This window comes from Neoarius graeffei, chromosome 7 (assembly GCF_027579695.1).
Source record: "Neoarius graeffei isolate fNeoGra1 chromosome 7, fNeoGra1.pri, whole genome shotgun sequence".
NCBI lineage: Eukaryota > Metazoa > Chordata > Actinopteri > Siluriformes > Ariidae > Neoarius > Neoarius graeffei.
In genome coordinates, this window is record NC_083575.1 from 96,307,163 (window position 1) to 96,320,573 (window position 13,411).

Consider the following 13,411-nt stretch of genomic DNA (forward strand, 5'->3'; position numbering starts at 1 on the left):
GCGGGGTTCACCCTGGACAAGTCACCAGGTCATCACAGATATATATAATATAATAATTATTATTTTTTTAACATAAATAACAATATGCCATTATGAAAATTAAATCAGTTATAACATTAACATTTGCAGATTTATCCAGAAAACAAAACAAATCCTGAACCTACATCTCCTTAACCCAAACCACACACTGTTGTGGATATATTATGGTTTTAAATGACTGTGGTACAGACTGGATAAAAGGAAGGAGGTTCTTACTGTTATTGATTCTGTAGCCAAGCAGCGCCGCACTCAAACCTTTGCGCATGCGCATTTCATTACGCACAAAAAGCCCCAGTCATGCTGATGCGAGATCTCCTGCAGTGCTGCATTGATTCCTGTCCGGTCCGGGTCGGGTCGGGACTCTGAGTAAACAAACGGCCAGCTTCCACAATGAACACTGCAGCTCGCGCTCCTCCTGTGCAGCTCTGTGCATTCCTCCTTTTATTCTTCTCATGCTGTGTGAATTCCTCAGGAGGAAAGCGTGTGTTTAAATGTCCTTCAGGCTGCACCTGCACCACGGAGACCATCATCTGTGTTGGATCATCCTTCATCCCACGGACTGTCCCTGCTGACATCAGCTCTCTGTAAGAGTCTTTAAAACATCTCTAACACTGGACTAAAAATATCTGGACTGCATGCATGCATTAAAAAAGTTGCATTTAAACACTTTGTTTATTTGAGCTTGTGTTCAGAAACGAGTGGATGAGTGATGGATTTATGATGAATTATTTTCAGGAGTATTGTTAATGGCACTTTCCCAGAAATCAGAGAAGCTACATTTGCCCTGATGCCATCACTGCACTTGCTGTGAGTCAATCCTTATCATTACTCATCCTGCATTACACATCATCATCATCATCATCATCTCCTCCTGCATACATTACAGAAACATCTTGTGTACTAGAACTTTAATTTCAGCATTAACAGAGAAGCGTTCACCTTATATCAAGGTAGCACTTTTGAACAAACTAACACCATGTACCAAATGTATGCAGTTTAAGATTGTTGCATGATGCAGATGATCTGCAATTAGAAAAAGGTGTTCACTGAAGACGGGCACAAAAATATTGTAATTTACTTTCGGTTATAGAAAGTTTGCGACCTGCTGCAGAGAGAAATACAGCCGATAATCATGATTTATATTAAATTACAGTAATGCTTTTATATTTTTGTAAAGCAGTTTTAAACAGATTCTCCTTGAGTGGGTGTTATATCTAAAATAATTAAATGATCGAGTCATTACATGTATAGTAGCTGAAATCATTTTACACAATAAAACACGTTCAACATCAGTATAAGTAAACATTTCCACATGTTTCAGACTCCTTAATTCCAACTCCATCTCCTGCATAAAGGACGACGCCTTCTCCGGACTTCCTCACCTTGAGTATCTGTGAGTGTATGAGCACCACACCCACACACCCATCATCATCAGGGTTATTCATAGAACTAACAGAATGAATAATCATGTCTAATAATGAACACATTTTATTTTATTCACTCAGCGTTGTTTTTACATGACCTTACTCAACATTTTGGGTCATAAAAGACCTTTTGAGCCGAGACTTAAACACTGAGACTGCGTTTGAATCCTGAACACTACTTGGAAGGCTGTTCCATAACTGTGGGGCTTTGTAAGAAAAGGCTCCGCCCCCTGATGTAGCCTTCACTATTTGAGGTACCAACAAATAACCTTTACCTTTTGATCTAAGTAGGTGTGGCAGGTCATAGAGGATCAGAAGTTCACTCAGGTACTGTGGCACGAGACCATTCAGTGCTTTAAAGGTCAATAGTAGTATTTTATAATCAATACGAAATTTAATTAGGAGCCAATGCAGTGTGGATAAGACAGGGGTGATGGGGTCATATTTTCTAGTTCTAGTACGGACTCTTGCTGCTGCATTTTGAACTAACTGGAGCTTGTTTATGCACTTATTGGAACATCCAGACAGTAAGGCATTACAATAATCCAACCTGGAGGTAACGAAAGCATGGACTAGTTTTTCTGCGTCGTGTAGTGACATTAAATTTCTTATCTTAGCAACATAGAAAGCTATCCGGGTAATGTTATCGATATGAGTTTCAAATGAAAGACTGGGGTCAATAATCACTCCGAGGTCTTTTACTGCTGCACGTGAAGAAACAGAAAGGTCATCCAGAGTCACTGTGGAATCAGAAAACTTACTTCTAGCTGCATGTGGTCCGAGTACAAGTACTTCAGTCTTGTCAGAGTTAAGCAGAAGGAAATTAATAAGCATCCAGTGTCTAATGTCCTTTACGCATTCCTCAATGTTATTAAGCTGGTGTCTCTCATCAGGTTTTGCAGAAACATACAACTGTGTGTCATCAGCATAACAGTGGAAGCTAGAAGGGCACTCAGTAGAGTGCAGACCTCTGCCAAGTCACATATTCAGATTTGCATCAAAATCTAATCAATTGTTCCTTGGCCTATGGCCCAACTTTCCTCAAAATTTAATCAAAATCTGTTCACTATTTTTAAGTTATGTTGGGAAAAGCAAACTAATGGAGGTGAATACCAACCTCCTGCAACAAAGTTGGCGGAGGTAACTAATACCATACTTACAAATAATATCACCCAGAGGTAACATATAAAGGAAAAAGCAGAGGGCGTAAGACAGAATCTTGTGGAACACCAAACTTTATCTCAGTACGTCTAGAAAAATCACCATTTACATCAACATACTGATGGCGATCAGTTAAATAAGAGCTGAGCCAGGAGAGGGCCGTTCCCTTAACATTTTCTAGTCTATCCAGAAGAATGGAATGATCAATGGTATGAAATGCTGCACTAAGGTCAAGCAACACAAGCAGCGAGACACAGCCCTGATCAGACGCCAACAGCAGGTCGTTTACTACTTTAACCAGAGCTGTCTCTGTGCTATGATGAGGTCTAAATCCTGACTGATACATTTCATGGATGTTATTCCTATGTAGATATGAGCATAACTGTTGTGCCAAAGTTTTTTTTTCTGGGATCTTGGAGATAAAGGGGAGAGTTTTATAAAAAGGAGGTCTTAAAGTTGTAGAAACAAAAAAAAAATTTGCTCTATCAAATACAGTGAACAGAAAATAAAATTTGAAGGGAAAAATTACCCCCCCCCCCAAAAAAAAAAAAATTTACATTTTCTTGATTACTTGAGAAAAAAATTACCAAAAAAAGGACAGAAAAATGTTTAGGCTGCTTTTCGCTGCCGATGCAATATCTTCCCTGGATAGGGAAAAAGCACTGGGAGTGATGTATCCAGCCCTGGAAAGCAGCCACATTAATATCATCACATGCCTCTTCAACTGCCTGCAGAAGAGCCCTGTGTACATCGGGCTGATGGTCACGCACCTTCCACTGCCATGCTGAAAAGATCTCTTCAGCTGGCTTGAGAAATGGAGAGTAAGGCAGAGGGGACTGAACAAGAAATTGTGGCTGGTCAACAAACCAGTTTTGGAGCAGGGCTGCACAATGGAAGCTGACATTGTCTCATACTACTACACATCTGTGCTGCTCTGCATCATCCATATGGTCCACCAGAATCACAGTATTGTACAGTCTGTCTAAAACTGTGAGAATGTGATCTATTGTATGGACCAACGTTGGCATGGTGGTGAAGGACACCATTATTTGTGATGAAGGCCCACATTGTAATGTTGCTACCACATTGGCCAGGAACATCTTCAATGGCTCTGTAACCAGTGATGTTTCTTCTGCTTCTCCTGGTTTTTGTGAGATTGAAGCCAGCCTCACTGATGAAAAAAAACTTGTGTGAGCTGAGGTTCTGCTCTCTGAGTGTCAGTTTCAGTAATTGTGCTTTGTGTGAAATTATGTAAAAAATAATTATTCATGTGAGAAAATTCACTTTCAAAAATAAATTTTAATCACATTTGCTACCTGCAACATTTTTAACATGTGACAATAAATAAAATGTGTTTAAAAATCCCATTCTCATCATCTGTAGCCGCTTTATCCTGTTCTACAGGGTCACAGGTGAGCTGGAGCCTATCCCAGCTGACTACGGGTGAAAGGCGGGGTACACCCTGGACAAGTCACCAGGTCATCACAGGGCTGACACATAGACACAGACAACCATTCACACTCACATTCACACCTACGCTCAATTTAGAGTCACCAGTTAACCTAACCTGCATGTCTTTGGACTGTGGGGGAAACCGGAGCACCCGGAGGAAACCCACGCAGACATGGGGAGAACATGCAAACTCCACACAGAAAGGCCCTCGCCGGCCACGGGGCTCGAACCCGGACCTTCTTGCTGTGAGGCGACAGAGCTAACCACTACGCCACCGTGCCGCCCTGTTTAAAAATCATGTGGAAAATAACACCACATGAAATGAGAACATGTCTAAAAGCGTGATTATTCACATGAAGTTCAAGTTCATCAATCTTCTAAATTCATGGTTCTCTAAAGACTTTAATCATCTCATCTCATTATCTGTAGCCGCTTTATCCTTCTACAGGGTCGCAGGCAAGCTGGAGCCTATCCCAGCTGACTACGGGCGAAAGGCGGGGTACACCCTGGACAAGTCGCCAGGTCATCACAGGGCTGACACATAGACACAGACAACCATTCACACTCACATTCACACCTACGCTCAATTTAGAGTCACCAGTTAACCTAACCTGCATGTCTTTGGACTGTGGGGGAAACCGGAGCACCCGGAGGAAACCCACGCGGACACGGGGAGAACATGCAAACTCCACACAGAAAGGCCCTCGCCGGCCACGGGGCTCGAACCCAGGACCTTCTTGCTGTGAGGCGACAGCGCTAACCACTACACCACCGTGCCGCCGACTTTAATCATATTAAAGGAAATTAATTTTTAAATGGACATTGGAGATAGAGCAGCACAGCTTTAACATTTTTGAGAGAGTAAATCTGTAGCACGTTGCTGGTTTTACGTTTAAATACATTTTAGAACAAGCACACATCCAAGTGTGATGTCATTTTGTTAATCTGAGAGTAAAATACCATGTTTTGAAGAAATTAAGCAAAAGATCAGCAAAGATTCTGGCAAGGAGTCATTTAGGAGTCAAAAGAGTTGACTCTTCTTGGTGAGCCAAGTCGAATGATCTGACTCACTGAAAAGAGTCAGAATTCGCATTTATACTTTACTGTAAAACAGAGAAATTAAACATATAACAACAGTTTCCTAAGTAGAACAGCTTTGAAGTATTCAATAAACAGTTAAATAACCCTTGAAGAGGCACTAAATGATTTGCTCATTATTTTCTTCATAAGTACTAGAACAAAATAATTCAAAACACCAATAATACATTTTTACACAAATTATATACCATTCGTTTTGTGCATTGGTTAAAAACTAATTACATTCTTTTTAAAATTTCAAGCACAAAATCCTGCTCATCCTGGAATATATCTATCACAACAGCATGGAAATCTCTCAGGTGCATCCCGGTGTCTAATGCAGTGACCTGAGAGACAGAAATCTATAAAACAGGCATTATGTGAAACCACGATTGGATTTTTTAACATTCACTGAGTGAAATTTGAGCAGATTTGTTTTTCAGTAAGTGCTGACCAAGTGTTTGTATCTCAGATTCATCGAGGGGAACAAGATCGAGGAGCTCAGCAAACATGCCTTCAGAGGACTTCGAGACGTCACACATCTGTGAGTCTTATTTATCAGACTCGGAGAATATCATATGTTCAGTAGAGGATGTACATGAACACTTTTATACTACTCTTTGTTTAACATTTCTATTTTAATACTCCAGAAAAGAACAGTATTTTGTAAATATAGGGATGTAAGATAATGATGGTCTCTGTAACTGTTTAATGCTCCAAATATCTGTAACTGTATTCAGATTTGTGTGGGTGTGGCCTAAACTGGAATTAGGGCTGTAGAAAAGACAGACAAGACCAGGACTAGCTGAGATCGAGTCTTACGGCGTCCAAGATCGAATCTAAGACATCAAATCCTTTTAGAGGCGAAATATTTATCTAGTTCCCTTCATTTGTTCATTGTACCAATAATTAGGTAGTTTTCCATAATTTCATTAACCCTTTGGTGACTGACCCCTTGAAAATGGTTCCTCCAGGAACCATGACATTTCAGTTGTCAAGACAACGGAAAAACTAAAATACAAATACAAGAGCATTTTGTTTTGTGCACAAGAGCATTGTGACGTATCTTTCTGTTTTTGTATTTTAGTTTTTCCGTTGTCTTGACAACTGAAACGTCATCGTTCCTGGAGGAACCATTTTCAAGGGGTCAGTCACCAAAGGGTTAAAGGCATTTAGGAGATACTCTTATCCAGAGTGATGTACAACATACCCAGAGCAGCCTGGGGAGCAGATGGGGGTTAGGTGTTTTGCTCAAGGGCATTTCAGTCATTCCTACTGGTCCAGGGAATCAAACTGGTGACCTTTTGTTCCCAAAGCTGCTTCTCTAACCATTAGGCCATGGCTTCCCCTTTTATCTAGAAGAAGGAATTGCTTCTTGTCAGAGTTTGTACATGCCGGGCCGCCAAACTCACCTGAATACCTGAGGTAAGAATAATGGAATAGGTTCATGATTAGGCCGTTTCCTTAACTCCCACAACGTTTTCTAGTCCATCCAGAAGAATGGAATGATCAATGGTATCAAATGCTGCACTAAGGTCAAGCAACACAAGTAGCGAGACACAGCCCTGATCAGACGCCAACAGTAGGTCGTTTACTACTTTAACCAGAGCTGTCTCTGTGCTATGATGAGGTCTAAATCCTGACTGATACATTTCATGGATGTTATTCCTATGTAAATATGAGCATAACTGCTGTGCCACAGCTTTTTCAAGGATCTTGGAGATAAAGGCGAGAATTTTATAAAGTGGAGGTGTTATAGTTGTAGCAACAACAAAAAAAAGCTCTATCAAATACAGTGAAAAGAAAAGAAAATTTGAGGGGGAAAATTACCCACAAAATTAATGGAATAATGTGTAATGAGCTAGGAATAATGGAATAGGACTCCAGTTCTGTTTTGTGGGTTTTCGGAACCAGGGTCATGATTAAGAGGGATGGCTGGGGGCATTCATATTGTGCTGCTAGAGGTGAAATTCTTGGACCAGCACAAGATGGACAAAAGTGAAAGCATTTGCCTGAGTGGCTCAACAGATAATTATTTGTCACAGCCACAGACATCTCCATAGCTAGGAGTCAAAGGACTGAATTGCTGGTGCTCTCTGGATAGGAGGGGCATACTCTTTCTCTCCTGTCAATCACAGATACTATCCAGTCATGGGTGGCTGTAAGCCTGTGTATGTTGAATTGTCAGATAATGGTTTTCACCATGTGTGCTATGCAGCAGTTTGAATAGATGTGGAGGTTAGCTTCATGTGCCATGGGAGACACATGTATTTTCCCCAAGAATAAACTGGAGAGAAAACTGAAGGAAAACAAACCTTTGTGAAGACAACACAGGATTTTTTTTTTTTACATACTCTTTGTCAAAACCAAGACCGTGCCCAAGAGCAATGCCCAAGACAGAGACAAGTCCATGTCAATACAGAAAACATCTCAAGACTGGACTTGAGCCCAACAACCTTAACTGGATTTTTTTTTTTTAATGAACCCTACCACTTTGCCCTGGAAACAATTGAAGACCCCCCAGATATACAACCCCGATTCCAAAAAAGTTGGGACAAAGTACAAATTGTAAATAAAAACGGAATGCAATAATTTACAAATCTCAAAAACTGATATTGTATTCACAATAGAACATAGACAACATATCAAATGTCGAAAGTGAGACATTTTGAAATTTCATGCCAAATATTGGCTCATTTGAAATTTCATAACAGCAACACATCTCAAAAAAGTTGGGACAGGGGCAATAAGAGGCTGGAAAAGTTAAAGGTACAAAAAAGGAACAGCTGGAGGACCAAATTGCAACTCATTAGGTCAATTGGCAATAGGTCATTAACATGACTGGGTATAAAAAGAGCATCTTAGAGTGGCAGCGGCTCTCAGAAGTAAAGATGGGAAGAGGATCACCAATCCCCCTAATTCTGCGCCGACAAATAGTGGAGCAATATCAGAAAGGAGTTCGACAGTGTAAAATTGCAAAGATTTTGAACATATCATCATCTACAGTGCATAATACCATCAAAAGATTCAAAGAATCTGGAAGAATCTCTGTGCTTAAGGGTCAAGGCCGGAAAACCATACTGGGTGCCCGTGATCTTCGGGTCCTTAGACGGCACTGCATCACATACAGGCATGCTTCTGTATTGGAAATCACAAAATGGGCTCAGGAATATTTCCAGAGAACATTATCTGTGAACACAATTCAGCGTGCCATCCGCCGTTGCCAGCTAAAACTCTATAGTTCAAAGAAGAAGCTGTATCTAAACATGATCCAGAAGCGCAGACGTCTTCTCTGGGCCAAGGCTCATTTAAAATGGACTGTGGCAAAGTGGAAAACTGTTCTGTGGTCAGACGAATCAAAATTTGAAGTTCTTTATGGAAATCAGGGACGCCGTGTCATTCGGACTAAAGAGGAGAAGGACGACCCGAGTTGTTATCAGCGCTCAGTTCAGAAGCCTGCATCTCTGATGGTATGGGGTTGCATTAGTGCGTGTGGCATGGGCAGCTTACATATCTGGAAAGACACCATCAATGCTGAAAGGTATATCCAGGTTCTAGAGCAACATATGCTCCCATCCAGACGACGTCTCTTTCAGGGAAGACCTTGCATTTTCCAACATGACAATGCCAAACCACATACTGCATCAATTACAGCATCATGGCTGTGTAGAAGAAGGGTCCGGGTACTGAACTGGCCAGCCTGCAGTCCAGATCTTTCACCCATAGAAAATATTTGGCGCATCATAAAACGGAAGATAGGACAAAAAAGACCTAAGACAGTTGAGCAACTAGAATCCTACATTAGACAAGAATGGGTTAACATTCCTATCCCTAAACTTGAGCAACTTGTCTCCTCAGTCCCCAGACGTTTACAGACTGTTGTAAAGAGAAAAGGGGATGTCTCACAGTGGGAAACATGGCCTTGTCCCAACTTTTTTGAGATGTGTTGTTGTCATGAAATTTAAAATCACCTAATTTTTCTCTTTAAATGATACATTTTCTCAGTTTAAACATTTGATATGTCATCTATGTTCTATTCTGAATAAAATATGGAATTTTGAAACTTCCACATCATTGCATTCCGTTTTTATTTACAATTTGTACTTTGTCCCAACTTTTTTTGGAATCGGGGCTGTAGAAATGTCAGTAGTGTGTCATGTGTTACGGTGTGTGAATTCTCATTCCAACGGTTCCTCATCCTCAGCTACATCATTCCAGTTCTTAATTAGTCTCAGGTAGTGATGTGTGTGTGTGTGTGTGTGTGTGTGGGACTGTTTAATGTAATCCTGATCATACAGTTATTATTTATGTTTGTACTGGCCTGTGATATTGCTTAACAAATTTAGGTTTGTTCTCCTTCCCAAAATATCAACAAACTCAAAGGGCGCAGACGTTCACCAGGCACAAATGTTGTGTCTGGCAATATTAGTAAAAGTGAAGCTAAATTTGTGGATCCACCCTGTGGCTCAGATCCGTTCTGAAACCTTATGGGTTCCTCCTTAGACCATGCTACATCTTTCCACCAAGTTTCGTAGAAATCGAGTTGGTAGGTTTTGTGCAATCCTGCTTTCAGGCAGATAAACCACGCTGAAAACATAACCTCCTTGGCAGATGTAACTAGTAGCCTCGTTTAAAGCACCACGACCCTGACCAGGCAGTTACTAAGGATAAAGGAATTAATTTCTTGACCTTTTTTTTGCTGCATCCCACTCCTGATATTTGTATCTGTTTAGAACACATTACAGGCATTTAGCAGACGTGCTTATCCAGAGTGACGTACAAGATACCCAGAGTAGCCGTTAGGTGCCTTGCTCAAGGGCACTTCAGCCATTCCTGCTGGTCCAGGGAATCAAACCAGCAACCTTTTGCACCTAAAGCTGCTTCTCTAACCATTAGGCCATGGCTTCCCCATTGTCTGTCCCTTCTGAATAATGTATTTATATTCAGTACATTCCTGGTGTTTTACACTGTATTATTTTCCCCAACACGCACTTTATTTCCTTTTCTTTCCTCCTGATGTTTTGCAGATCTTTAGCGAACAACAATATGAAAAGTTTACCCAAAGGCCTGTTCTCTGACCTGCACTCTCTCATAGAGCTGTGAGTATTCATGCTCTGCTTCAAGTGAGACACCTTTGGATCACGTACCCTCAGGAATTGCTCAATAAACACCACTGACTTATAGCTTCATGGATCATACAGCAGAGCGCTAAATCATACAAATAAGTAGGAATGGCATCAGTGGTGTAGCGATTTACTGAAATCCAGAGCCACATGGAGCCACAGCAGAATTCTTTACTACACCATGCCATATGATACTCAGACATGTGAGCTTTGGGTTTGTTTTTTCTTTCTTGCTGTTCAACCTCAGAGATTTGAGAGGAAACCAGTTTCAGTGTGACTGTCAGTCCTTGTGGTTGATGTTGTGGCTAAAGAAGACAAATGCGACGGTTTTAGATGTTTACTGCACAGAGCCGGAGGAGATGAAGGGCATCTTGCTGAAGGACTTCCCCGAGAAACATGCCAAGTGTGTCTCCACTGGTAACTGCATTTATAATCCCATATGTAATATGTATTTTATCAACGACATTTAGTCTTTTATTAGAAATGCCTGTGCACATGCTCATTCATGCAATTATCCAATCAGCCAATCATGTGGAAACAGAGCAGCGCATCAAATCATACGGATACAGTTCAAAGGTTTCGTTTAATGTTCATATCAGACTCTTTGGAAAAATCTCAGTAACTTTGACAGTGACATGGTCAAACAGAACTTGCAGGTGGAAATGCGTTGTTAATGAAGAGGTCAGAGGAGAACGGCCAGCCTGGTTTGACTCCACAGTCAGTGCGTTTACATGCACATAGAGAAAATCGAATTTCTGCCGTAGCTCGACTGAAATCGAAGTTCTAAACACCATGGAAACACCTTAGCTCGGCTGAAATCGAACCGAACTGGATTTCTCGGAATCGAGCTACGCGACCTAGATTATGCGATTGTAGCCGAGCTACTTAGTGCATGTAAACCCTATCGAGCTACGTAGTCGAGCTACTTACTTCAGCACTGCCCCTTCCGGGAGTGACGAGACCACAAGTGGGAAACACAACAGCCTCGGTCGGCATGACAACAGTAGTAGCGAGCAGCAGAAGAGGTCAGGAGGAACAACATCTCTCGATGTTGCTGTCCTCGTCGTCGTTCTTCTTGTGAACACGGAACTGATAACTTTGTTTATACCCTTGAATAGCTCTTCTTCATGATGACAACCGGAAGTGTACCAACACGATGGGGCGTGTAGCGCCACCTGTGGCTCGGGTGCACAATGTACCTCACACAATAGCTCGATTTCCTTGTGTGCATGTAGGATTGGATTTCTCTGGCACCCCTGCTGGGACCCTTAGCTCGATTACCGACAGCAGCTCGATTTGGATGTGCATGTAAACGCACTGACTGACTCAAATAATCACTCTGTACAACTGTGGTGAGCAGAAAAGCACTGAAGCGGGATACTGTCACATCAGATTCAAGTTCTTACCTGACAGATTGCAGGCCCTCTATTTCAAGGGTTAACATGTTGTTTATGAATGTGTAGGTGTACAGGTGTTCCTGTTAATGTGGACAGTGTGTGTCTGTAATTTGATAATTAAAAAGTATCGCTGTATTTTCACTACAATGAAATGGAGTAAATATAACACTTTACTTTGTGGTACTTTGTCACAGATTTCATTCCTCATCAGACCATAAACACTCAGTCCATGTCAGCGGATATTTTCTCCTATAAAGAAGACGTGTATGTTGCTCTGGCTGTGCCGAACTCGGACAGCTGTATCATCATGGAGTGGGATCACATCGAAACCCACTTTAGGCGTTTTGATAATATCACAGGTTTTACATGAATCTGATTATTTGTCTTTTTATACGAACAGGATCTGGATGATGTAACGTGAGAACGTGATATGTCTGTTACTTTGTTGCAGGACGGTCCGTGATTGGCTGTAGGTCGGTGGTGATTGACCAGCAGGCGTTTGTGATCGTCGCTCAACTCTTCGACGGCTCACGCATCTACAAATTTGACCAGGAGCAGAACCAGTTCACCAAATTCCAAATGGTGGAAATGCTTAACGTGTCCAAGCCGAACGACATTGAGGTGTTCCAACTCGGGGACGACTGGTTCTTCCTGATCGTGGACAGCTCCAAAGCAGGCATGTCCACCCTGTTCAAGTGGAACACCACCGGCTTCTTCCCGTACCAGTTTCTGCACGAGTGGTTCCGTGACACAGACGCAGAGTTCGTTGACCTGGACGGGAAGACCGTGCTCATCCTGACGAGCCGTTCTCAGGTCCCCGTCATCTACCAGTGGAACAAGAGCACCCAGACGTTTGTTCTCTTTGAGGACATACCAAATATGGATGACATGGTGAGCGTGAAGGCCTTCAGGATCGACCGCATCCTCTATCTGGCTCTGGCCTGCTACATCGGAGACTCAAAAGTCCTCAAGTGGACCGGGAAGCAGTTTGAGGAAGTTCAGGGCTTCCCATCACGTGGTGCGATGGTCCTCCAGCCGTTTAGCTTCAGAGATCAGCACTATCTGATCCTGAGCAGCGATTACTCCTTCTCTCAGATCTTCAGGTGGGACAAGGAGAAGCAGATCTTCATCAAATTCAGGGAGGTGTACGTTCAGTGGCCTCGTTCTTTCACTCCATTATCGATAGGTCAGCGTGATTTTCTCCTCGCCACCAGTTTTAAGGGAAAAACGAAGGTTTTTGAACACGTCTCAGTCAATTACAGCTGATGAGTCAAAGAACACTGTGGTCATACGTAGAGCTGGGTGATAATCACGTTTTACTGATGCCAACATTTCATTTGTTTTATTGATGTTTTTATTTTTCTAAATTCAGCACTGTTGATAGTTTCGCTGCAGCATTGCTAACATTTCATTTTCTTTAAGCACAGGTTTAATCCTGCTCTCAGCCAATCAGGGCACACTTTGGGGCAGAAGTGATTGTGATTGGACGTGACATGACATCAGTTAAATAAATATACACTGTGAGTCTGGGTTAGTGTTGGTTATAGAAATAAACTACAGCTGACTGAGCCATCTGTTGATGCTTAAAGGACAGTTTACATCATTTTTTTAATGTAATGCTTAATATAATGATGTTTATTTTTAAGTGAAAATACATTTTTTATAATATTCCTTTACAGTTACAGTCCATGAGGTAAAAGTCTCATAAATGAACCAATCTGAGGTGTGTGCAGGACTG

General features: G+C 41.7%; 1 protein-coding gene across 1 annotated transcript; it reads left to right on the top strand.

The window, feature by feature from the left end:
• The first annotated feature begins 429 nt into the window (after window positions 1-429).
• Window positions 430-12,939, top strand: lgi2b (leucine-rich repeat LGI family, member 2b). The gene is made up of 8 exons (XM_060924897.1): window positions 430-623; window positions 775-846; window positions 1,361-1,432; window positions 5,626-5,697; window positions 10,181-10,252; window positions 10,524-10,693; window positions 11,868-12,032; window positions 12,125-12,939. The coding sequence occupies exons 1-8, from the start codon at window positions 430-432 to the stop codon at window positions 12,937-12,939; spliced, it is 1,632 nt and encodes a 543-aa protein (XP_060780880.1).
• Window positions 12,940-13,411: the final 472 nt, after the last annotated feature.

What these genes read in the sequence shown, in the direction of transcription:
- lgi2b (XM_060924897.1), top strand. Translation starts at nt 430, where the DNA reads ATGAACACTGCAGCTCGCGCTCCTCCTGTGCAGCTCTGTGCATTCCTC. An exon ending in ATGCCATCACTGCACTTGCT is followed by an intron (nt 847 to 1,360) that starts GTGAGTCAATCC and finishes CACATGTTTCAG; the next exon opens with ACTCCTTAATTCCAACTCCA. An exon ending in CTTCCTCACCTTGAGTATCT is followed by an intron (nt 1,433 to 5,625) that starts GTGAGTGTATGA and finishes TTTGTATCTCAG; the next exon opens with ATTCATCGAGGGGAACAAGA.